This window comes from Centroberyx gerrardi, chromosome 16, assembly GCF_048128805.1.
Source record: "Centroberyx gerrardi isolate f3 chromosome 16, fCenGer3.hap1.cur.20231027, whole genome shotgun sequence".
NCBI classification, from domain to species: domain Eukaryota; kingdom Metazoa; phylum Chordata; class Actinopteri; order Beryciformes; family Berycidae; genus Centroberyx; species Centroberyx gerrardi.
Window position 1 is genome coordinate 28,845,556 of NC_136012.1, and position 27,547 is coordinate 28,873,102.

Here is a 27,547-nt window from a genome sequence, read left to right on the forward strand (position 1 = left end):
TGTAGTTCCAGGCGGTCACATCGGAGAGCCGGAGGTGAGTAATGACGGAGAAATGTCACTTCTTACTGAGATTCAGGCTTTAAATTTCATTTTTACTGACAGATACAGCTGTTTTCCTCCTGTGTGCACGCTCAGTGTCTAGATTACAGCAGAGTTTATTCGTCCAGGTGAAGCTGCTCTGCTCCGCGTGCTGTTAGCGCTGCACTGAGTGGCTAACGGCGGCTAATTACCACTAAGCTAGCTAGTTAGCAGCCTCGGCTAGCCTGTTGCAGTGTTGGCCTTTACCAACGTTTAATTCACGGCTAAATTCCGTCTTTTTAAATGAGACTGTCGGGCTTTACATGAGATGTGTTGAATAAAACGCTAACTGACGTGACTCAGCTGAGAAAACGGAGTTAATTTAGCTAGTTAAGCTAACGTTAGCCAGGCTGATCCCACTGAGCTGCAGACGGCGTTTCAACACCGCGGCGCTGCTTCAGCTCTCATTCAGTCCAGGATCCTTTAGACCAAGAAATAAATACATTATTACATATTTAAACAGCTTCAAATATAAAAAAAAAACATGCACCAGAGAAGTCCACATGTACAAGATAAAGCTTTATTTGTCTTGTTACCCCAGAAGACTATTCGTCTGCTAGATGTCAGTGTTAAACCCTGTGTAGTTTCGTTTTAGCCTGTTTATCTCTGTGTTTTAAACGGTTATTAAATGTAAAAGTTGTCAGTGGGATGGCTGGTAAGATAGCTGACGCCCATGTGTGTAGTAGTGAGTTTGTATCTCGGTTCCCTGTTTATAACCCAGGCTCTGTATCCTGACAGAGGAACAGAGAAGACATGTGAACTGTTTAAAGGCTGAGCAGTGCAGAGGAAAGCCTGGATTTACTGTATTTACTATATTTATTTACTGTAGTTGACTCAGCTCGCATCAAAATCAGATGAATGGGTTTTATCTATCAGGGTCAGACTGTACATGTGTGTCAGTTGGCTTGTTAACCTTCAGTCTAACTGGGTGAAACGCTGTCAGCTGGATCTGGAATATTCTGTAGGCTAAACACAGCTGACAGGTTTCAGCCTGTTCGTCCTGTCTGTCCGGATCTAGTTCGACATAAAACCGCCTTTTATAAGTCAGTTTGAACATTAAGTTCTGCTGCAAGAGTCAAGCAGTGATTTCCCTGTATGATGATGTTAAAGTGAAGGGAAGATGGTGGTTCTCCACCTGCTGACCGTTCATTACATCTGGTTGGAGTTAGGGCCGGGCGCTAATTCAATATTATGGTTTATGGCCTTTCAGTGGAATCATATGGTGATGATGTGGTGATCATCATGACACACAATGCTGCTGTCTGAACCCATGAGAACAAGCACATTTTATTTAGAAACTCAGAGAAAATGAGATGTGAAACATTTTAAAGAATATTATTTGAACATTTCAGTTTTGATTGACATCACACTTAACATTACCATTCAGTTCAATGAGATGGACATCAATTCGATATTTTTTCCCCCATGGTTTATTTATTGGCATTTCTGATTTTGAAGAAACAATTACAACAAGAAAAAAACCCCAAAAACACAACATTTAACTTAACAATACATACACCCAGAGACATAAAAAAAAATACCACAACTCATCAATTTGATTATTTAACATGCGGTTTTGCACATGTGAGCCACATCGTTAGATATATTGATATTGAAAAAGATCCTTATGATTATCGTGAAATTGATTCCAACCATATCACCCAGCCCTCGTCTTCTCTGAGGGTCCACCAGCCTGATGTTTCCCAACACTGAGCTGCAGATTAAGATCTAGAGAGCCGTTACTCCAGACCAGTTCGTCCTGTCAGGTCGATCTGGATCCGGTCCTGCAGCAGCCAGACCAGTTTGACCTTCTGCTCTCAGCTGAGGGGCGGCGGGGCGGGTCGTCTCTGACCTGTCCCAGTGAGAGACGAGCTGATGGAGTTTCGTGACACATTCACAGTGAAGAAACAAACCCAGTCATCCAGTGTTTTATTCCTCTCTGGTCAGGAAGCAGCCGGTCACTGTTTAGCAGTTTAAACACTAACCGGCCGCTCTGTGGTCTGATACACACTTTAGGAGACACATAACACTGTGTTTGGACTGGAGCTGCTTACAGGCAACATGCTGTGGAGATATTTAGTATCTCCAGTTAAATTTGACCGTTCGTTATCGGAAATTTCCCAAAACTCCCCAAGTATTCAGTGTTTCCCCCTGAATTCCCCTGAAAAGCCTCCCTGATTTAGAGCATCATGGGACACTAAAACTCTCCACTGAAACCAGAATAATAATAATAAATCATAATCATACATTTTTGTCAATCTAATCAAAATGTCTCATTAGAATCAGTTCAGGTTGAGGGCTTCTCACAGACAGCCAGTGCAGTATTGATCAATTCTACAATCAATCTGTAATCAATCAAACTGCATCATATCATCAGATCAGACTGGAGCAGATAATTAAAAAAAAAAACGATATCAGAGCAGATATCAGTCTCACATTGACTTGAACTGAGTCTCTCCATACTAACTGACTAACTGACCTCCTCACACTGTAAAGACCCCCTCCACCCCCCCATCCCCCCTCCATTTAAATCCACTGACATGCAGTAGAAGTCTATTAGAGTCTATTTTTAGCCCTTCATATCCTTGAACCCATTGTGAGACAGATTGGAGCAGACAGTGGAGGCTTCAGAGGGAAGCTGTGGGACATTTGGTCCTTACAGTTTCCTTAAACACACACACACACACACACAGGCAGGCTAGTCTATGCGTGTGTGTTTAATAGAAAATGTCATTGAAGAAGTTGGTGTCTGCAGATTTGTCTCTGCGTCGATATTGTTTGAAACATTTCTGTACCGGTTCTTTGAATTGAAAATGGTACTTTTTGTCCGGTACCTGTGTTGAATAAAGGCTTATGATGTAACTCAACAGGCAATTTTCTTTACTATTGTGTAATTTTTGCCATTAGTTTTCCCAACTAAAAGAAGTCAAATTTAAACTTGTGTGCATTTTTATGTTTTTGTTTTTTTACTTTAACCAAATAAATCATGGTTTATGGTTTGGATCTGATTGATGAAATCCTCTTCAGTCATGAAGGTGGGGGGTTCTGATAGTTATTGATGACGTGTTATTGGCGTTTCTTATAGGAAGCCCAGTAGCTCATGTTTTTCAGGCAGTAAGGCCTCTCTGTCTTCTTTAAGCTAATTGCATTGCAACATTAACATTATCTGACTTGTTCCTCCATCTGGTTACAGAGGCTTCGCTTCAGACTCTCCGACGCTCACAGGAGCACAGATGTGCTGCGTCATGTGTGCAATGAATTATGGTCATTGTAGTTCACTAACAGGCTTTCAGCACTTGGCAGCATTGAATCTTGATTGTTTGAAAACCACATCGGTGAGAACAGCGGCTTCATGTGTTAACTCACTGAAATGGATCTAAAACAAAGATGAATATTAACTCTGTGTGGGAAACACTGGAGTGAGTTTCAACAGTTATCTTGCAGCAGTCAGACCAAGAGATGATGGTTATTCCAGGTCACAGGAATATTAGATGTTATAATATCTATTGTCAGGGTGCTGTGACCTTTGACCTCCTTACAGTTGGCTGCTTGTAATGTTGGTGATGGAGGAACTGAAGCAGATTCTGCTGCTGAGCTCAGTGAGACTCTGGATCAGAGTCGGCTAACTAGAATGGAAATGTATTGACTGGTAATGATTGACAAGTGCCCCCCCCCCCCCCCCCCTTCCCCATCAGTTCATGCCTGTTACACATGCCTCAGTTGAGTACATGTGACCCACTGATGCATGATGGGAGTAGAGAGCAGATGGAGCGGGAGGTCTGGTTTGTCTTGTTCTTCTGTCCGGTAGTGAAGGAGCCTTGAGGTTCCTTCTTGTTTTTTAATTATTTTAAGAGTTTTATATTTGGCTGTTAAAGCACAACGGTTTTTAAAAAATGGAATGCAAATAATTGTCACTAATTTGTTTGCACAGTGATAAAACACATAAGCAAAGTGTGAAAATACAGTGATAAAATGCAAATAATGTATGCAACAATAAAGAAAAATGGCCAATTAGTGCACGTGAGATTAAAAAAAAAAAAAAAAAACAACGCCAAGGGGTTTCTGCTAAAAAAACATCTCAGCTTGGAAGGAAGTGAACAAAAAATTAATGATGCAAGTAAAGAGCCGAGTGGATACAGAGAGAACGATCAAATACAGAAAACTAGAAGAAAGAGAAATGAAACTGGTGTGGGGGGAGGGGGGGGGGGGGTATTGTGTGGGGGATGGGGAGGATTGGGGGGGGGGGGGGGTAGACCACGCCTCGGATCAGCCTCAGGAAGCAGCAGCTGTCCTCAGGCTTACAGAGACGATCTGCCAATTGAAGATTAACTAGCCTGATTTCCTCCAGAGCAGAGAGGCTGCTGGGATACTGGCGCTATACTGGTGTTCTACTGCCGTCATACTGGGTTTCCTGGTGTACTGGAGGTCTACAGAAAACGGTCTCTGGATGTGCGCTGTAGGCATCAGTGTATTGGTGATGTATTGATCACTGATCAGGGCCCGTTGACCACAGGATTGTTTCCTCACCTCACTCACAGGAAGGAAACTGAAATCAGGAAGCAGGTTCATTTATCTTATTTCAGTTGGTTGTGGAGGCAGACATGTTGTTGTGGTTGTAGTCTTGGTTTTAGCTTCAGTTAGCTGTGATGTCTTGGTTTGGACTGTGTGTCTCCTGGGTGGCAGACAGGCTGTCCGCAGGTTTGATTTCCCAGCAGCCATTGCGTCCGTCACAGCCATGTATCCTGTTGAGGTGAAACCTGCCTGCTAACTCACTGTCCGACACTCTGGATTAGAGAAACTTCTCTCCCTATTTTCAGTCTCAGTAATGAAAGAAAATCCCTTTCATCCCATCAGCGAAGTATGAAACTTCCTGGTTCTGCTCCAATGAGCTCATGTGGGCAGGAAGTCTTCACACACACAGGAAGTGATGGATTGAAATGGGAAAACATTTCATGAGCGTTCAAATAAAAATACAAAATATCCAGTCAGTTCAAAGGAAGAGACTCTTTATGGAAAACATTAGATCTTGTTCCTCTCTCGTCTCTAAAGTATAAAGCATCACAGACCGGTTTACTGATGTCACTGCTCAGGATTTCTGGGTAATGAAGTCCACAAAATTCAAACTTTCCTCTCGCTGCCATCTGAGGCTGCCAGCGTGTGATCGTCTGGTCCTGGAGTCTCGCCTTGTTGTGGGTCTGCGGCTAATTCCCTGAACCGCCACATGGCTCTGGTTGGTCAGTTTAAGGCTAAGCTAACGGTTAGCACTGGTCATCATTTCTCTGTTAGCCTGTTGCGCTAGCCAGGCATGCTAATCCCTTGTAGGTTAAGCTCATTAGCCCAGCAGTCTGCTGTGTGTGTGATATGAACAGCAGGTTAACATGAGCTGAGCTGCTGCTGTTTTATTTACTTATCAATTTATTTTCAGCTTTTTTTTTAGTGTCTCCTGTTAAACGAGTCGAGGCAAATTATTCCTTTACTGCTTTAAGTAAAGTAGGGATGGGTCATGATTTTCGAATTTTCGAATAGTCATTAAATTATAAAAAATCGAATAGTTTATGCGACTATCGTCTTTTCTTAAAAAGTATATTTTCCCTTGTTTTTACCGGCGCCTCTATCGGGGCTAATCAGCCTAGGTAGCTGGCTTAGCTAGCTAGCTCTATGCTAACGTCCGCCTATATAGCTGGCTTGTAGTAAATAGCTATGGCTTGATTAGCCCCGAACCGGTCCTTCTCTCGTTTTAACGCTCTCGGTTCGGGGCTAATCAAGCCATAGCTATTTAGCCGGACTAGATAGCTGGCTTAGCTAGCTAGCTCTATGCTAACGTCCGCCTGGCTAGCTAATGTAAATATGGCTAGCCTAGTTCGTCCGTGCGGGGGGTGATCCTCGAAGAATGGTCGAATAGTTCCCAGTGAATATCGAATAGTATTTTTGCTTGAAATGCCCTTCCCTAAAGTAAAGAGAGATTCTAGTCCGGGTTTGTCTCTTCACCGGCTTTATCAACCAGCACCCCCGGCTGTGTGTGTGTGTGTGTGTGTGTGTGTGTGTTGGTTTGTGTGTGTTGGTTTGTGTAATGAGTAACCTGCAGTCTCCATAGACTTCAGTGTTTATGTGCTGAGCACATTGTCTGTGTGTTGGAGGTGCAGCAGTAATCCTGTGGGGTGTAATCTCATTAAGGTTAAAGGGGCCGAGGCTGCGTGTCCCGCGGGCACTCGTGGTTACCATGGCGACGGGTGCCAGGGAAACACTGGTTAACGACCTGGCGATGTGGTGTGTGTGAACGGAGGAGAACAGTCTGTAGACTCTGGACTGACACACAATATGGCCGACAGCAGTCTGTCTGTTGCTGAGAAATTCAACATTCTTAACATGTAGAGCCTTGAAATGTTAGAAATATCAGTAGTTGGTTTCAAACATTTAAAATCTCTCCTCTCCTCTCCTCCCCCTCTCCTCTCCTTCTGTCCTCTCCCCCCCTACTCTTCCTCTTCTTTCTCCTCTCTCCTCCCCCTCTTCTCTTCTCCTCCTCCTTTCCTCTCTGCTCTCCTCCTCCTCCTTCTTCTCTCCTCCTCCTCGTCTTCTCCTCCTCTCTCCTCTCTGCTCCTCCTCTTCCTCTCTCTCAGATAATGGATCAGAAGGTCAGGTTGTGTGTTCTTCTCGCTGTCGGCCTCTTCTGCCTCAGTTTGGCCCCTGTGGCCTGGGCTCAGGCTGAGGACCTGGTTGAGGACGTCCTGGGGGACGAGCTGGACGTGGAGGACGAGCTGGACCTGGGCGTGGCCGGAGTCGACGAGGAGGAGGAGGAGCTGGACGGGGAGGCGCAGGCCGACGAGGCTCCGTCCGCTCCTAAAGCTCCACCCACGCCTAAAGTAAGTCTGGAGGAAGCACACGATTGGTCAGTTTTATGAGTGACAGAGACTCGAGTATTCTGTTCCATCTTGACAAGAAAATAACAGGTGATTGTAATCAATTAACAGGTGATTATAACAAGTGACAAATAACAGCCACAGCCAATGAGCTGTGTGTATGATAAAGCACCACAATGGTAGGAAATGTGTGTGACATCATGAGAATACTATGAATAGAATGTAAAAATAGAAGATGTGATAGAAAATGTCTGGAACAGTCGATTCAGTGTTTATTACAAATTACTTTATTGGTCAAATGTAGAATAAAATGGAAACGAAAGTAAAAATGTGCAGAATGTTTTGGATTTACCCCGTCTGCAGTGCCAACGATTCATTAAAGGGCCCCTTTAAACCGCCCCATGGCACAAAACAACAACAATATCTGATAGTTATTGATCAGTACCAATGATCAAAGATTACTTGGTCAGGTTGAGATTTCTGGCTTTCCAAACTCACTTTCGGCCCGTACGCTGTTTAGGAACAAAACTGCCCTCCGTTGAATTTCAAGACACTCCCAATACACCCCCCCCACACACACACACATGCTCAGCGATTTCGGAGTTGGGTGCTGCAGCGAGCGCCCGGCGCTGTGATACTTTTCAGCTACGAAGGCAAAAAAAAAAACTCGTTCTCAAGCCAAAACAGCAGGATCAGTTTCATTATTCTAGTTTTCCTCATGCTGATGCAGTTTATTAGCTCTTCTAGAGACATTAAATAATCAGCTAGCTTACTGCTCAACACTGGGAAAATGTGACTTTATTGTTTCTGTCCCTCCCAGGCCACCGTAAGCCGTGTCAGATCTGTCCCTGTTATCGCACTTCCTCCTGGTCGCATTACTGACTGCTCCTTTAAAAAAAGACTCACATCCCAGTATAAAGTTATAGTTTTCTCATGGGCCACAGCAGGCAGAAACACCCTGAGGATCAATAGAAATACATAAATACATGTTAACACTTGACTTAATTGATCCCAGTGGGGAAATTGGGTCTTTGCTGCGGCAGAGGAAAAGATATTGATAGGAATGAGATGAACAGAGAGTATTGAAGATCATTAAACAAGTAATTACTGAACATAGTGAAAATATTGCAATAAATAAAGATAAAGCATCTTCATAGACAGATGTACAGGATGAAGAAGATGTGTATTGACCTGTGGAGACGTGTTAAAGTGCACAGTAATCCTGTCAGTGCCTCAGTTACCTGCTGCCTGGATGTGATCACAGTTGTTTTCCGTGTGATTGCAGTCCAGGAGGTTTTGGGCGCCGTCCCGCTCTGCCTGCTGTTACTGATTAACCAGCTGGATCAGGGAGTCGACCCACTGATCCACTGATCCACTGATCCACTGACCGCCACATAACTCAACACACTCTGTCACACACAGCTAAACACTAAACACTGAACGCTGTCAGCAAATATTCATCCCCACTAACTGAATTTAACGACTTAAAAAGTATTAAATTGTCTTAAACCCGGTGATTAGAGGTTTGTTAGATTAATCCAGAACAGGTTAGCAGCCTGTCTGCTTTACTAAACGCAGCTGGACTTCATGTCTCTTAACTATTAATTTCCTGCTGTCCTTTTTCTTATTCTGCACATTTATAGTTTCATAACTTTAATCAGCTGTTGAGTCAGAAACAGGCTGATTATGAGAACGTTGTTTCTTAATTTTGTTTTTAAATTGGTCTTAAATTAAATTCCAGGCAGCATCAAAAAGTCTTAAATCTGGTTTTCTGAAACCTGCAGATTGTCTGAACGTTACTTCACTGTTTTCATTGAATGATGAAATGACAAACATAAGAGAGATAAAATAATATGAAGAAACGCACAAAGGGGTAAAAAAAAACAGGATAAAAAATACAGGCACAAAAAAAAAACGTGTAAATACATAAAAGTAAAATAAATAGATCAATAAATACAGAGAAAACAAAGTGCCGTGATAAAAGCCTGATTTTTCTTGTGAAGTCATGAATACTTGCAGCCTCTGTGTTGTTCCATGAATGAATCGGTAAAATATCCTGAAAAGAGAAAATTGAAGTCATGACTTGGGGTCAGAGGTCAGCGCTGTGGGTGTTGCTTTGTTTTGGGTTCTGGAGATGAAAAGGTTAAGACTGACTGTCCTGTAGGTGATGTGCTTCATTGTCGCATCTACTCTATTCTGCGTGTATTGGTGATAGTACTTAGTGGTAAACTTAATTTCTGTAGCGCTTTACAAAATCGAAATTACAAAGTGCAGACAGACAGAAAGAAACAGAAAAAACAGCTGCAGTGAGAAAAAAGAAAAGGAAAGTGACTGTTTCTGTTCTGACTGCATGTTGTTCTAGATGTAATAACTAGTCAGAAACCTGAGACTTTACTTTAATTAGAGGTGTAACAGTGTTGTGGCAGCGCTCAAGTCCTTAATCCCACTAGAGAACACACCTGCAGTTATTATGGCTTTCACACAGCCGCCACCAACACATCCACCGACTGAAGTTTTCTCTTCAGCAGTGAACATGAGAATAAAAACACTTCATGATGACTTGAAAAGGTTTCTAAAGTCTTGACTTGAGATCTTGTGTTTGTGTAAATGACTTAGATTGAAAGTGATGAGATTTGTTCCAGCGGACGACTGAATTTAAATTCTGTTTTCTGAATTTGTATGGAATGATTGAATTTATTGAAGTTGAAACTGATTATAGAAATCAAACTCATGATGCTCTTACCAAGTTTTTATCCTATTAAAACCATATTGCATTGAAAAGTCCTAGATATTTAGTTTTCTTTAAGATATTAAATTGATACTGGAATCTTGATTTGTTCTGACTTGACTTGCTGTTCTACATTTAGACTTGAGACTTGAGACTGACTTGGGACTCGAGCCAGGTTGACTTGGTCACACCTCTGCGACACAGTGAACCCAGCTGACTTGAGTCTGTCACTTTCTCTTCCTGTCCAGGTGACCTACAAGGCTCCGGAGCCGATGGGGGAACATTTCTTCGCTGAGTCTTTTGACCGGGGGACACTAGACAGGTGAGCACACGTTGCACCAGCGCAGGGTCGGACACTCTGGGAAAGAACAGGAAATGAATTTGATCATTTCCAGGTCTTCAGAAGGAAAGGAACAGGCGAAAATTGTCTATAAAATCATGGAAAAACTCCTGATTCCTACAGTTTCTGTAGCTGGAGACCGGCTGTGATACTGGTTGAGACTAACTCTGACATGCAGAATAATAACTGTCTCACATCACCTGTTCTCCAGCGGTACGATGTCAGGTTACATCTCATTTTCATATTTCATTGGAGGCATTTTACATTTTGAATTGCACCTGAGAGAAGAAACCAACCCTGATCTCACTGTTATGGAAATGACCTCAACTGAACATTTTCCCTCTCATTCATTTAACAGTGAGGAAAATGTAAATACAGTGGAAATCATCTAGCTTTATTGCCCACTTTATCTCATGAAGAAATTACAGCCTCTAGTGTACTTCATTGGCTAATTACTCAATATATTCACCAGGGAGTTTTATTGGTTTTTTTTTTAAATTCGGTATCAAGTCATGCGGGATCAAACTCGTCTAATTCAGTAACGAACAGTCTGAGCTGTCCGCATATGAAGGAATATTAATCTTTAGTGTTAAACTTGTTCTAAAATCCCATCTTCATCGTTGGGAAGTGTTTCTGTTCACTGTTAGTTCAGTCGAATGTTTTGGTGATTCTCACTCCAAACCACAGACCTGCTGTCCAGATTTACTCTTCTGTCAACACAGAACCAAACCTCTACACCCCTTAGGTTCCTCACAGTCCTTTAGTCCTTTACCAACCTCAGGGAACCCCAGAAGGTTCCTTGAAGAACGCCTTCATTCCCTGATGGTACTTCAGGAACCTCTAGCACATGGGATCTGTGTTTAGAGCCTGGTGCGTTCAGGAGCCTCCGCTGTAATCTGATGTTTTCCTAACTGAAGTGTGTTGTTCCAGCTGGGTGCTGTCCAAGGCCAAGAAGGAAGACGCCGACGAGGAGATCGCCAAGTATGACGGTACGTACAGATCAGAACGTGTAGATCTACAGCATGTAGATATTGGGTAGGTTGTTGTTGTTGACAGGTGGTTGTTGTTGACAGGTGGTTGTTGTTGTTGTTGTTGACAGGTAAATGGGCGGTGGAGGAGATGACGGACAGTAAGCTCCCAGGAGATAAAGGTTTGGTTCTGAAGTCTCGAGCCAAACATCACGCCATCTCCGCCCAGCTGCTCCGACCCTTCATCTTCGACACCAAGCCCCTCATCATCCAGTAAGACACACACACACACACACACACACACACACACACACACACACACACACACACACACACACACACACACACACACACTTGAAATAACAATCATCTCCCTACAAACTCACTCGTTGAGGGACAGACCACCAGGAAGATGTCTCACTCTGAAACTTCCTTGTAGAAGCAGAAATTCTCTCCATTAAAATGTTAAAGATAAATCTGTTTTCCTTCATGTTTGCTTTTATCCTGTCAGATCGGTTTCCATCCCAGTATTTTCTGTGAAGAATCAAATTAGAAAAGCTGAAACAAAACAGGATCATTTGATCAAATTCCCCCAATATCACATACGAGCTCTTACAGTCGCCCGAAGCGCTCATTATTATTTGACAAATGTGTTTTGTCAAATAAATCCATCCAGAGGCCTGACGTTATCTGACTGATCATCATTCAGTCTCATTGTACGAGACTCAAACTGGATTTAGACTTTCTGACATTTCTGTAACATGTCAGTCCTCCTACATGCGTGTTTCTGACATGTAGAAGTCTCCATTTCTGGTGAATGTGTGTTTTCATTCAGGAAGCCAATTTACTTGATGGAAATCACTAATATTGATCTGTGTCTAGTAGAGATTTACACTTTATTAACTAACAGACAATTCTACAATGTTCCTCCATGATGGAGACACAGCTGCTGGAGCAGATTATTGATAAAACTGTAAAGGCTTTATAATATCAAATCAATCAGTTAATCAATGCACAAATTTATGTAATGACAGATGATCTGCATCTCCTTTTTTCCATCATTAACTCTCTCTCTCTCTCTCTCTCTCTCTCTCTCTCTCTCTCTCTCTCTCTCTCTCTCTCTCTCTCTCTCTCTCTCTCTCTCTCTCTCTCTCTCTCTCTGTCTCTCTGTCTCTCTCTCTCTGTCTCTCTCTCTCTCTCTCTGTCTCTCTGTCTCTCTCTCTCTGTCTCTCTCTCTCTCTCTCTCTCTCTCTGTCTCTCTGTCTCTCTCTCTCTCTCTCTCTCTCTCCCTCCAGGTATGAGGTGAACTTCCAGACAGGTATAGATTGTGGCGGTGCCTACGTCAAGCTGCTGACTCAGACTCCAGACCTCGACCTGGTCAGACTCTCTGCATATTCATATTAGATATTATAACAACTGATAATGTAGTAGCTGGTCAAAATGTAGTCAGCTTCTGAGTTTGATGTAATTGAACCCTGTGTGTGTGTGTGTGTGTGTGTGTGTCTGCAGGACCAGTTTGTGGATAAAACTCCGTACACCATCATGTTCGGACCGGATAAATGTGGAGAAGATTACAAGCTGCACTTCATCTTCAGACACAAAAACCCCAAAACCGGAGAATTCGAAGAGAAACACGCCAAGAAGCCTGACGCAGACCTGAGAACATACTACACCGACAAGAAGACACACCTGTACACACTGGGTAAGACACACACACACACAGACACACACAAGAAGACACATACAAGAAGACACACCTGTACACACTGGGTAAGACTCACACACACACACACACACACATACACACACAAGAAGACACACCTGTACACACTGGGTAAGACTCACACAGACACAAGAAGACACACCTGTACACACTGGATAAGACTCACACACACACACAAGAAGACACACCAGGTAACACACACACGCTTTCAACAATCAAGCTTTACAGAGAGAAGCTGATAGTGAGAACAGAGGAAACTACTAGTGATGAGACAATATATCTAAATTCAATATATCTCAATACAACATGTGTCAGTCCGTATGTTGTCAGGAACATGAATGGTGATATCAGCTCCATGTTCTGCTGTAGTAATCACTAATGAGACTCTTGACCACTTGTCACTGAACTTTTATTGATCACATGGTATCCTGGTTGTATTGAATCCTGAACCTCAGATCACGTATTGAATCGTCTCGGGAGAGAAACAGATCGTCCGTCACTAGAAACCAGTAGAGCTGCTGGAAGAGTTGTTGTTTGTTGTTTATTGTTTATTGTGGATCCTCATTAGTCGACGCACAAGTGACAGACTAGTCTTCCTGGGGTTCATTTATAATATCAATACAAGACAGCAGGGATGCACCGATACCACTTTTTCAACGTCGATACTGATTACGAGTACGAAAATGTAAGTATCGGCCAATAGCGAGTTCCATTCCGATCCATTACTTTTACATATTACACCTTAGTTTGGGGTCAATGGACAAAATTATTGAGGTAAAATCCTTGTTTTTCACCATTTGAGAAATACAGGCTTCTGCATAAAATCAAGACAGTTTGCTTTTATTTTTTACATGTTACTCATGACTTTGGGTATCGGATTTTAGTCTATCGGTATCGGCATCGGTGCATCCTTACAAGACAGTCAAAATTAAACATGTACAGTATATAAAATTCAAATTACCAATTACAACAAGACAACAGTTACTACCATAAGTACAAGAAAATAAAAAAAATCTCATCAAATGGGGGTCCGTGGCTCTAATGTGGCCTGAATTAGCGGTCCTTGATATGAAAACGGTTGAGAGTCAGTGTGATGGTGAAGGAGCTGCAGACATGGAGGTCTGAGGGTTTGTGTGTATGAAGGGGGTTTTGATCAAGACCTGGTGTGTGTCTGCAGTGCTGAACCCGGACAGCAGCTTCGAGGTGCTGGTGGATCAGACCGTGGTGAACAGCGGCAGCCTGCTGACGGACGTCACGCCGCCGGTCAACCCCACCGCCGAGATCGAGGACCCCGACGACCACAAGCCGGACGACTGGGACGAGCGGCCCAAGATCCAGGACCCCGACGCCGCCAAGCCCGACGACTGGTCAGTACGCATCGCGTTACCACGGCAACTGTGTCATGGTTTTATAAAAATCATTTTCTGTAAGTCAACCCTGTTCTTTACTGACCAGTATCTAATTAATGAAACAAAGTACATTTTTTTATTATTGCTATAAATAACATTTTAGCTTTTATTTGAATCATCCATAATCCTCTTCATATTCAAATGGTTTTGATGACATCACACTACAGGAGAACGGACTGTGTGTTCACATGTTGGTAGGAAGATCCGAAAATCAAACCAGGAAGACAAGCGATAAACAAACATGGCCGTCCTGCAGCTTAACGAGCTTAAATTTAACGAACTTCATTTAAACAGATGTTAGTTATGATGGTTAGTCTGCTGACGACACACCTGTAATAAAGCTGCAGGTGTATACAAGTGTTTTCTCACTGCTGACTCACACTAAACTGGATTTACCCGCCATATTGAGAAGGTTAAAGTTCATCATTGTGTCATAACTCAATTTTCTACCACTTCCCGACTTCCCGATCCAATTTGAATGGTGTTCATGTGAAATTTCCAGATACGAAATCTGTTTTTACAATGTATCTGATTGGATGTGAATGCAGAGTTACTTGGACAGCTGTTGTATGTCACCATACACATGCTGATATTAATATTTACATAGCTGTGTGCAGCTGTGGATGTAGCTGTGACCTGCCTGAGTGACTGCTTCCTCCATGTGGATGCTGGTAATTTCCCTACCAGCAGCTGAATTTGTGTGTGTGTGTGTGTGTGTGTGTGTGTGTGTTTTTAGGGATGAGGACGCTCCAGCTCAGATTGCAGATGAAGATGCAGTGAAACCAGACGGCTGGCTGGACGACGAGCCGGAGTACATCGGTGACCCGGACGCTGTGAAGCCTGACGACTGGTACACACACACACACACAAACACACACTGTAGTTTATATGTACTAAGTGGTGGTTCAGGGTTACATTTGCTTTTAGATCCACCAATCTAAAACCTCCATCAAACCTCCATCATGTCAGAGGTAGACGACACTGATTGGCTGATATCTATTTTTTGCCTTTATTAGACAGTTGAATTAGAGAGAGAGAGGCAGAAATCTAATTTTCAATTCTATTTTTTTTTTTTTTTCTGTCTGCTTCCTGTCCTTCAGGGACGAGGACATGGACGGCGAATGGGAAGCCCCGCAGGTCCCGAACCCCGCCTGTGAGTCCGCCCCCGGCTGCGGCGCCTGGCAACGGCCCATGATTGACAACCCCAGCTACAAGGGCAAATGGAAGTCGCCCATGATCGACAACCCCAACTACCAGGTGAACCTGCAGGCCCCGCCCACATTCACACACCAGCTCTCTGTTAGAGGCTCAGAAGCACGTTGAATATTTTGAGCAAAATGTGGTTCTTATGTCCTCCAGAGGAAAACGGCAGTAACTATGTGTCTGTGTTTTAAAGGTCAAAGGTCATGACTGGTGTTTAGGTTTGAGATTAGCAAAAGAAAAACCCTGAAATACTAAGAATACTAAAGCAGAGTCCAGAGTAAAGCAGGGATCCTCCACACCACCAGATAGAAACTCACAGCCTCTACTGATTTGGAAATATCAGTGGTCAATATTGTGATTTTTCGATTTATGTAATACTTTTGATTAATCATACAACCCTATGTCCATCTCCTCTGTATGTCTCTATGGATATTAAGGACAGTAAATGACTTAAATCCATGGTTGACTCAATGATTGACAGCTCGACATTAAACCAGATGTTGGTACTTTTTTAAAGGTCAGTAAGGAGCTGAAGTGTTGAGTAAATCAGACACTTTTATTGACTGGATCCTCCACATTTTATAGAAAGTGAATAATGAACCTCAGGTAAAGATTTTTGTTTCCACCAGGGATCTAAAACCTTTGGAACAAAACTCTGAAATTGTTTTTAGATTAGAATAAAATGAGAATAATGGAAAGGAATAGCCAAACAACACAGGGAACTGAAGTCCTTGGTTGACTAAATGAGTAATAATGATAATAAACTTTTTACAGAATTAATCCTGTACGTTTTAGAGGTATTAAATGAATTGGGTGTGAAGCCAAAACTCTGAATCTGTTTTTTATACCAGAATAAACCAAGCGGGGCAGTGGAAGTTGTGTTTTGGTAAAGTTTGACAGAATGATGTGAGCGGCGTGTCGTTGTGTCCGCAGGGCGTCTGGAAGCCCAGGAAGATTCCCAACCCGGCGTTCTTCGAGGACCTGCACCCGTTCAGGATGAGTCCGTTCAGCGCCGTGGGGCTGGAGCTCTGGTCCATGTCCTCCAACATCTTCTTCGACAACTTCTTCATCACCAACGACCGCAGCACCGCCGAGCGCTGGGCCACCGACGGCTGGGGGCTGAAGAAGGCCGCGGAGGGCGCCGCCGAGGTGGGTGGAGCCACGGCTTCAAAGCCTGAAACTGCTGGGGGGAGAAATTTAGGAAGGGAAGGTGTAGGAGTGATGCTCTCCACTTCTTTAAAGCCCCCATGAAGGAGAGCGTATTGGATTTGAACCTGCGGCGTTTGTTGTGCAGTGTTTGTTTTGTGGATCCCCTCAGAGAGAGTGATGTAAAGCTCAGGAGGGACGCAGTCTCTGCTGTGGGACAGGAAAACATGTTGTGGGTCAAAACGTCTCCACGGTAACAGATACAACCTCCTCACTGTCTGACACGTTACAGACTGGAAGTGAATCAGTTCTGTGAAGCACAAGCTGTTTATTAATAACTGGTGACATCATCTTTACTCCTCCATGCACATGATGATGAGCATCACTTGTCTAACAGTTTATTAATCAGTTTTCTGTTGTATGTCTATATATCAAAGTAGTTTATATTTTTGACATTTCATTTAGCAAGTACAGTATGTCATCTTTGTTCAGTCACTAGTCTGTCTGACCAATATAACATACAGCTGATTACACTTTGGTTTCCTTCTCAGCTTATTCTGTCGGCTTCTCCAACACAAAATGCTGCATCATAGGTGCAATGAATTATGGTCTTTGTAGTTCACCATGCTGTCAGTGTTTACATCAAGCAGAAACATGTTTGGATGCAGCTCAGTCACAGAAACCAACATGAATCTAAAATAAAGTTTATTTGGCTAGCTGTTAATTTATCAATATAATCAATACATGATGGGAAACTGACAGATGGAGGCAGGGATTAACTACAAGTACTGCTATTGTTACTGTTACTACTATTACTACTACTACTACTGCTACTACTACTGTTACTAGTCCTACTGTTTGAGTACTGTGCTCCTGTGTTTTGTTCCTGTATTAATGTTAATATGTTCTATGGTTCCTGTATTAATGTTAATATGTTCTATGGTTCCTGTATTAATGTTAATATGTTCTATGGTTCCTGTATTAATGTTAATATGTTCTATGGTTCCTGTATTAATGTTAATATGTTCTATGGTTCCTGTATTAATGTATTTGGTTCCTGTGTTGTTCAGCCCGGTCTGGCAACTCAGATGCTGAACGCTGCAGAGGAGCGTCCGTGGCTCTGGGTGGTTTACGTTCTCACCGTGGCTCTACCGCTCGTCCTCATCATCGTCTTCTGCTGCACCGGCAAGGTCAGACACACACACACACACACACACACACACACACTGTAAAACACACACCTTTGGATGGATACATTATTCATCCTGGAGGGAAATGCAGTCACAACAGCAGCAACAACAAACTTGAGAAACAACAAACATGATATAAAAAGCTGTAATAAAAGCTACTAAAGAAATAAAAACACACATATTGGCCATAATGTCACTTTACACACTCTCTCCTGAAGACTGATCCTGTCTGACGAGGGCTGAAGGCCCGTTCCATCTAGAAGGAGAACTATAAAGACGACTAAACTGCATTCACACTGCAGGGACTCCTGTGATCAGCTCCTCGCTGCAGGGAGATCCTGAACGCTCCACCTCCCTCTGTCTTACAGCTTTAATCTTTGTTTGAAAATGTTTTATTGTTGTCTCTGCATCCAAAACAATTGGTCTGAGATCGAACCAAAATATAGTTCTAGTTTTGGTTTTGGATGTTTTTATCAGGTTATCGTTGTAGTGGGAACACAGAACAATTTTCCTTTTCATAGTTTTCTTTCTAGTTATCTAGATGTGAATGAGCCTTTAAGACGGTTAACTGCTTCATTTGAGTCTTAAAAAACGGTTTGAGGTCTAAAAACGTTTTATTTGTGCATTATTTCCATGCTTGACTGTTTATTTTACTCCTCGGGCTAATTTTGAAGGTGAAACTGATTTTGTTTGTCACTGTGTATTTTAAATGTAAACTCACTGGACTGTGCTCATCTGTCTTGCAGAAGAAGAGTCCGGCCCCCGCCGCCGCAGCTGCTGCTGCTGCAGAGTACAAGAAGACAGACGAACCTCAGCCGGACGTGAAGGAGGAAGAGGAGGAGGAGGAAGAGGAGGAGGAGAAGGCTGAGGAGGAGAAGAGCAGTCCAGGTCTGAACTCGTGTTGTCTTCCTCCGTTTTGATCAGTTTATTTTGGGAGAACTAGTCTGGGCTTCCTGCCTTTACAGCTCTAAAAACGACTACATTCATGTGCTTCCCAATATTCCTTTATGTAGTAGCTGCTAGAGACTCCTGTCAAACTTTAAATTGTTCAGGTACTTCAGAAACGCGGCTGTATTCAACGTTTTGATACTCTTTTTACTGTTTAACATATTAAACCTTTATTCTTCATTTATTCCCTGGAGAAATGGATGATGGGAAGTGAGGAGTGACATCTGGTGGTTCAACTGAAAAGACTTAAAATCTGAACTCTTTCTAATGAATTCAGCTTCTTAAGGTTTCCATCCATCTGCTCCAGGACAGCCGGGGTAATTTTAAGTCTCACTGGGATCGTGTCACTTCCTGTTGGTCTGATGGATTCAACTTTCTGCTTTCAGCTGCAGAGGAGGAGGAGGAGGAGAAGAAGAGCGATGGAGAGGAAAGTCCTGCAGAGAAAGAGGAAGAGGAGGCAGAAAAGGAGGAAGAGAACGAGGCAACGGCTGAAGAGGTGAGGGGGGGGGGGGGGGATGACAGGAGGTCAGAGGTCAGATGATGTTTCTGCTGTCGGACAGATGAGCAGCTTAAAAATGTCTAAAATAAATCCCAGTAACTATTAAACAAAACAAAATGTCATTGCTGGCTATATGGTAAAAAGGATACATTACTTCAGCCATATTTGCATAATGTTTTATTTCTACTGTTCATAATGTGAGCAGATAAATCTTTCTGACTTTCCAGATGTCTGATCTTTATTTTTGTTCATTTTCCAAACCAAACTTGACTATCAGATTCAGTTTTACAGGCTTTACAGTTAAAAAACTGCATATTCAGCGTTTATTCTGCAGCCTTATAGAGGCTGGTAGCCTTTACATGCATCATGCTGACTGTTGTTCATCCAAAACCTCATTAAAACAACAAAGGATATAATGGAGATAAAAATACAATAAATAAAACACACTGAAGATGAAACATTTGGCGTCTTCATCATGCTAACACAGCACTCCCCCCTCTCTCCTCTCCTTTCTCTCTCCTCTCCTCTCTCTCACTCTCTCCTCTCTCCTCCCCCCTCTCTCCTCTCCTTTCTCTCTCCTCTCCTCTCTCACTCTCTCCTCTCTCCTCCCCTCTCGCTCCTCTCCTTCTCTCTCCCCCCTCTCCTCTCTCTCTCTCCTCTCCTGTCTCCTCCTCTCCTCTCTTCTCCACTCCTCTCTCCTCTCCTCCCTGTCTCCTCTCTCTCTCCCCCTCTCTCTCTCCTCTCCTCCCCTCTCTCTCCTCCCTCTCCCCCCTCTCTCCTCTCCTTTCTCTCTCTCTTCCCCTCTCTCTCCTTCTCTCTCCTCTCCTCTCTCTTCTCCACTCCTCTCTCTCCTCTCTCTCTCCTCCCCTCTCTCTCCTCTCTCTATCCTCCCCTCTCTTCTCTCTCCTCTCCTCTCTCTCTCTCCTCCCCTCTCTCTCTCCTTCTCTCTCCTCTCCTCTCTCTCTCTGTGTTCTGTCAGAAGCTGGAGGAAGATGTTCTGCGCAGATCTCCCAGGAACAGGAGGCTCAGAAAGGACTGATGAGTCTGCAGGCTGCAGACCGCTGGAGCTCTGCTCTGTGAAACCAACAGCCCTGACCTCAACACCCCTACCCCCCCCCCCCCCCCCCCATCCTACCACCACCCCCTCAACCCCACCCTGAACCCCCATGAACCCCCCTCTGCTCCCAAACCCCAGCTCCACCCCTCCTCCTCCCTCCTCCCCTCCTCCCCACGAGGCGAGGAAGCCTAAATGGAACCCATGGAAGCAGTGAAGCCGACAGGAAACAGTCAGGACCTCCAGTATGGACGAATGATGATGATGATGATCCAGTATGAAGAAGACTGAGTTAGCGTAATTTAAGGGCTTTTTGAAAAGATTAACTAAACTTCCAGCACCATTCCGTAACACATGAGCAGACTCGAACCCGCGGACCATCCCGTCCCACCCCGTCCTGCCCTGTCCCGTCCTGCCCCGCCCCGTCTCGCCCTACGCTGCCCCGTCCCGCCCCGTCCGCCCTGCAGCCGCTGAGCGCGTCACCCAGTCCGACGACAGCCTGCTATTAGCTGACCAACACATAATTAGCCTACTGAAAGATCTGCTAACTAGGGTTACCAATGACCAACACCCTGCTAATTAGCCTACCAACAGCTATGCTAATTAGTCTACCAACACCCTGCTAATTAGCCTACCAACAGCCTTGCTAGTAAGGGTTACCAGTGACCAACGACCTGCTAATTAGCCTCCCACCAATCAGCTAATTAGCCTACCAACAACCTGCCAGTTAGCCTACTAAAAGACCTGATAATTAGCCTACTAACAATATGCTAATTACGGTTACCAGTGACCAACTAATTCGCCTAATGAGGCCCTACTAATGAACCTACTAACAGCCCTGCTAATTAACCAACACCTTGCTAATTAGCCTAGCACTGACCTGCTAATTAGCCCTAGCAGTAGCCTTGCTAAGAGTTTAAAAGGTTAAAGGGCAACACTACAGCTGGCAGGTCGAACCTCCATCTTCCTCTCTCTCTCTCTCTGTGTTCATCCTCCCTCTCTCCCTCTCTCTCCCTCCTCCATCTGTTCCAGTCATCAGTGTGTGTGTGTGTGTGTGTGTGTGGCAGCGGTTAGCGACATGTAGCACCACGCTCCTCAGTGTTTCGGGGTTTGAAGATCTGCTTTTCCCTGCATGAGCCTCCTCAGTGTTTCTACTGTTTAACCTCCTGATGGCAGCAGAAAGGTCAGAGGTTGAGCCGGAGAGGGGTCAGAGGTCAGCTAGGTCAGCACAGAACCTCACATGGTCCTAGAGAGCAGGGGCCAGTTTTGATTTGTCTGTAAATGTGATGTGTTTTTTAAGACTTTGGATGGTTTTTCTTACTTCTAAATTTTGATTCCATTGTTGTTATTTTTTCTTCTAGTCTGGATGTTCAGTGTCTGTCAGAGTGCAGGAGGGAAGAACAGTCAGTCAGACAGACAGACGGTCAGACAGACAGACAGACGGTCAGACAGACAGACAGACGGTCAGACAGACAGACAGACGGTCAGACAGACAGACAGTTTGGTAGTTGAAGGTGAGCGACAGTTGTTGCCTCCAGGTTTGTGGGTCAAATGTCGAGGTTGTCGGACCGGTCTCCTCACTCGGCGCTGACTCTGGAGTTTAAAACAGGAAGTGGTCCAGGCTCCGCCCACTCAGCCCTCCTCAGTCAGCATGGCGGTCGTTATGATGACATGGCACGCTTTACATTTTGGTCAGTTAGCAGGTAGAGTGAGCAGGTTCAGGGTTTCACTCTGCAGATCCTGAACCAGGAAGCTTCAACACAGCAGCAGCAGACCCCCCCCCCCCCCCCCCCCCCCCAGCATCTCACTGTTGTCCCGTGAAAACCTGGTATCTCCAGTTTTGTCGCTCTCGATGTCTTGTCTCCATGGTTCCTCTCTCCACCTCCTGGTTTTGACTTGAGAAACCAGAGCCTTGACATTCGACACGTTTTGGACATTTTGGAGATACAAGGTTTTCACTCGGCAGCGGTGTGTCTTCTCCCATAACAGTTACTTCAGTGGTTTCCGGTCAGTCTGCAGGTTTTCATCCCAACCAGCAGCTCAGTTCTCTGCTGTAGAGTCTGCAGACTGAATCCACTGTCAGTTCAGTTCAGTTCAGGGTCTCTCTCCCTCTGCTGAATTTAAACCCCATATGAAAAGAAAAGGCACTAAGAGAGAAACTGCGGCTCTTACCTGCAGCCCGTCCAGCAGCTGCTCCTCCTCGCCCCTCTGGGTTTTGGTGAAGCTGACGCAGACGGCCGGACGATCGGTAAAGTCGTGTAGACGTTTTGCCCCATGTTTGAAAGAGACGGCACTTGTCACGATAACGGAGACTCGCATTTTAACCAGAACGTCTGCTGCTGCTGCTGCTGCCGGGTTTCTGCAGAATGACTGAGAGGCTGAGAATTGGCCACCAGTCATCACCCAGATCCTGGAAAATATTAGTCAGGTGACCAACCAGCATCTGGAATCTTGTTAAACATCCAGCTGGCTGTGAAATAGTGAAAGTGACCAGTGGCTTTTGAGATTTAACAGCCTGTCAACAAGTTTCCCTTCCTGTTTTGAACACTAGACTTCAGCTGTCCAGAATCTGTTTCTGTCTGTCTGTCCAAGTCGGGACGGGATTGGCTCCCTCCACGGCCGACCAGCAAACCCTTTGGTGATGGGTTTTGACGGGCGGTTGACTAGTCGTTCATTTCCTACAGTGAGCAGGGAAAACACCAGAACTAATGATGTGACTTAAAACAGAAACAAGAGATTGAGGCTGAGAACGTCAGATGTTGGAGATGTTGGAGATGTTGGAGATGTTGGAGATGTTGGAGATGTTGGAGATGTTGGAGATGTTCCTCTCTTGCCGGCAGGGTTTCCTGTCACCTGTTCAGCTTCAGCCTCGTTTCCATGTCAGGTGACCTTTAACCTTTGTCTCCCTGGGTGAATGCAGGCTAGTTAGTTCCGGCTGTCAGAGTTGTGTTAGTCTTCCTCTGCTGTGGCGCGGCGCTCGGCTTCGGCTCGGGTTCAGAAGAGACGAAGCTTCCAGCAGCTGTAAGATTCAACCTTCAGAGGACTGAAACAGGAACATTCTGCGAATGTGTTTCACCCATACTCACTTTTTATTGTTCTTCCTCTTTTTAGTCTTGACGTTTTGTTGTTTTCTGTTTGTCTGGCTGAAGCTGCCTAGATGAGACTGTAGACTGAACACTGTATCTGCTGGTGAAACATGACATGACTCTGTAACGTGATGCTTTTTATTTTGTGTTTGAACTAAAACGGTTCGCCCGGCCTGGTTTCTGATTTAACCCTGTACACTATAGAGAGGTAGAGCTAGATCTGCTGTCGCATCATGGAAAGGTCCGACTAATGAATTGAAACACTGTGATGACAGCCTGATGTGTTTGGACATGCAGCATCTCTGAATGGACGAGCCATTTGTTTTGATGAATAAAAAGGCCTAATGGAAACTGACTGCGGCTGGAAACTCCTTCTTTCTTTCATTGTTTCAGTCTTTTTGCTCAGCAGATTTTACTAAATGATCCATACCAGTTTAACAGTTTCTATACTAATAGATTGTATATTATATAATGATTATTAGTACAGTGATTTGGTGTCTATTTAGACTAGATGAAACTTTAAAGCTCAATTTATCATTGTCAAATCAATATAAAGACTTAGTCTCCTCTCTCACACCAGTGGTTTTGTTTCTCTAAGTTAAGACTACATTTCCCATAAGCCCTGATGCTTATACTGGAAGATAACTGTTTAGTTCCTACTGGAGAGCAGGATGGGAAACAGCCACCGGCTCCCAGTCAAATACTGGTGACTTTTGTTAAAGGAATAGTTCACCCAAAAATGAAAATATTGTCATCTCCTCCCCTCATGTTCAGCCGAAACACCGTGAAGTTTGTTTATCTACAACACACAGAGCAGCTCCATGTCAGCCTCCAACACAACACACACACACACACACAGCAGCTCCATGTCAGCCTCCAACACAACACACACACACAGCAGCTCCATGTCAGCCTCCAACACACACACACACACACAGCAGCTCCATGTCAGCCTCCAACACACACACACACAGCAGCTCCATGTCAGCCTCCGACACAACACACACAGCAGCTCCATGTCAGCCTCCAACACACACACACACACACACAGCAGCTCCATGTCAGCCTCCGACACACACACACACACAGCAGCTCCATGTCAGCCTCCAACACAACACAACACACACACACAGCAGCTCCATGTCAGCCTCCAACACAACACACACAGCAGCTCCATGTCAGCCTCCAACACAACACAACACACACACAGAGCAGCTCCATGTCAGCCTCCAACACAACACAACACACACACAGAGCAGCTCCATGTCAGCCTCCAACACAACACAACACACACACAGCAGCTCCATGTCAGCCTCCAACACACACACACACACAGCAGCTCCATGTCAGCCTCCAACACAACACAACACACACACACAGCAGCTCCATGTCAGCCTCCAACACACACACACACACACACAGCAGCTCCATGTCAGCCTCCAACACAACAACGTGAACAGGAGCTGGTTCTTCAGAGCAGTGGTTCTCAAACTGGGGGGCGTGCGATGATTTATGGGACAGGAAAAACATTTCTTCTATACAAATTTATTGTTGAGTAATTTTTCTGATTTTTCTCATGTTTGCTTTTTTTTCTAGTGAAATATTGAATAGTTTTCAGCCTCTGATAATGAATCAAATGAAATAACCCGAAACGGTAAACTCATATTTTGGCTGAGCTGTTCACTCTGCAGCCTGATGAGATCCTCAGGGCGTCCCACCGTTTTTTCAGTAATCAAGGAGACCGATAACTGAGATTTGGGGCCGATATGCATTTGCAGTAACAATGAAAATTTTAGTGTCAAAATTTACAGCAACACAAAACTTCCTTTGAATGCCATTAAACATTTCAACATTATATTTTGAAAAAAATAAAGTGCAGGGAGCTCCGAGCAGCATTTCTTGTAAACTGAACTGAAATTATAAATGGATAAAAATAATTACCTAAATAGCTTCCTAAAACAGGTAAATTTCATTCAGGTTTTTTTCCCTGTAAATGCTAGAAAACTAGAAAACAGAACATTTCAACATTATATTTTGAAAAATAAAGTGCAGGGAGCTCCTGTTTATTTTATCGGCAATCATATCAGACAAAATAACGATTGTGATAATTGGAAAAATGATGAATATTGGATCCTGGCCGATAATCAGTCGACCCTGCTTTAGAGTTCCAAAAAGGGCAAAAAAATGACCTTAAAATTCGTCCAAACAGGAGGAGTCGAACTGTTGTGAAGCCAAACGACCGCACTGAGTCCAAAAAAACTATATTCACACCAGGATTCAGCACAACTCTTCACTACAACTAAGATAAGATAAGATAAGATTAGATAAGATATCACTTTATTAATCCCCTTGGGGAAATTCGGGTGCCACAGCAGCAACTGGCAGAACAATATGAGGGAAAAATAAGTACAGAAGATGATAAAGAGAAGATGTAATAAAATAAAAAATAAAGGTAATGTACATAATATAAACTATAGAGTTTGGTGTGGTTTTTGAAAGCGTTCTCGCTCTGTTTGGCATGAACACACAACCTTTCCCCACGAGGGTGAGGAGATGACTACGTTTCCATTTTTGGGTGAACTGTTCCTTTAAGTGTTACTCTGTAAGTCAGTCCGCTCTCCAGGTACTCAGCTGTCATCTGGAGTCCTGTGATGTGGATTTGGGGATTTACCGGCAGACGAGACTAGCTGGTTTCTGTCCGTCCAGGAAGACGGACGGTCCGGTCCGAGGCTCGCTGACCTGAAGTCTGTCCGGAAAACACCAAGAAGATCTGGATCAAGTCACTTCACATCTGGAAGAGGAAAAGACTCGAGTCAAGACGAAACTTTAATAACCAGGAGGGGAAACGTGGTGTAGAAGCGGCAAAGAAGAGGATATTGATGTGTATATCCAAGTCATGTGACTTGAGTCACAATATTAACTGCTTGAGACTTGACTTAATGCATGAAGAGAAGACTTGAGACTTGACTTGACTTGGGTTCTGCTGACTTGGGACTTGACTCTGACTTGTAGTTTGATGACTTGAAAAGGTTTCTAAAGTCTTGACTTGAGATCTTGTGTTTGTGTAAATGACTTAGATTGAAAGTGATGAGATTTGTTCCAGCGGACGACTGAATTTAAATTCTGTTTTCTGAATTTGTATGGAATGATTGAATTTATTGAAGTTGAAACTGATTATAGAAATCAAACTCATGATGCTCTTACCAAGTTTTTATCCTATTAAAACCATATTGCATTGAAAAGTCCTAGATATTTAGTTTTCTTTAAGATATTAACTTGATACTGGACTCTTGATTTGTTCTGACTTGACTTGCTGTTCTACATTTAGACTTGAGACTTGACATTAATGACATGGACTTGACTTAGTAATCTACATTTAGACTTGGGACTTGACTTGAGACTTGGGACTCAAGCAAAGTTGACTTGGTCACACCTCTGGTGTAGGCCTATATGGATATAAAATTACAATAAACAACATGTATTGAAGGTTAAAACTGCAGCATCTTCATCATGCTGATACAGAGCTCCTATTGGCTGCAAACAGTTCTCAGCATGTTGACTGACAGATTCACAGCTGGTCTGGACTTCAGATTTGTGAATCTGATGTGAAAACTGAGGCAGAGAAACACCGAGCAAGAGAGAGAGGACATGAGACAGAAGTTAAGCAGCAGATCGTGGTGGAAACTACAACAAGTTACTAGAGAGTTAAAACACTCAAATGAATGCAAAAAATGTTGTATATGAATATATTACAAATTATTTGATCAGATGCAGATGGATGTAAATCCCATAAAATATGGGATGTCCAGTTGTCTAACCCAAACTGCAGACCAAGATGTTAACTGTTATCATGATTATAACGTTTTTCTCTTTGGAGAGTCAAAAAAGCTCAGCTGTATTTGGCTGATGAGTGTGATACATTTTGACTTTATATTGCTTTACTTGTGCTGTCAGTCACTGTTATCTGACAGCAGCTGCTTGTGCTTTGTATTGCTTATTTATATTGACTTTAATAGTTCAGATTCCTATTGCTTATTCCTGCTGTCAGTCATTAAGGAGGCGGGGACAACAACATGACTTCTGTGTCGGTGATGAATAAAAGAACAACTTCTATTGATCATTTATGTTGTCAATCATTAATTCTGACTCATTTCCCGTTCCGTATTGCTCATTCCTGCGGTCAATCATTAGGTTCCGACCCATAACTTGCTTTTCATTGGTCATTTCTGCTGTCAATCGTCAATGAGGCAGGAACACCGACAACACTCCCATCGGTGAGGAAAAAAAGAGAAAGTTTCCAAGATGGCGGCGGAGACCT

General features: G+C 43.7%; 1 protein-coding gene across 1 annotated transcript; it reads left to right on the forward strand.

Annotated features, from left to right (window-relative positions):
- canx (calnexin) lies at window positions 1–23,584 on the forward strand. The gene is made up of 15 exons (XM_078288998.1): window positions 1–34; window positions 6,696–6,938; window positions 9,912–9,985; window positions 10,934–10,992; window positions 11,103–11,244; window positions 12,267–12,348; window positions 12,481–12,673; window positions 13,872–14,061; window positions 14,840–14,953; window positions 15,204–15,360; window positions 16,240–16,455; window positions 17,523–17,642; window positions 18,389–18,530; window positions 18,977–19,086; window positions 20,072–23,584. The coding sequence occupies exons 2-15, from the start codon at window positions 6,699–6,701 to the stop codon at window positions 20,126–20,128; spliced, it is 1,896 nt and encodes a 631-aa protein (XP_078145124.1). The 5' UTR covers window positions 1–34; window positions 6,696–6,698; the 3' UTR covers window positions 20,129–23,584.
- The last annotated feature ends 3,963 nt before the right edge of the window (window positions 23,585–27,547 follow it).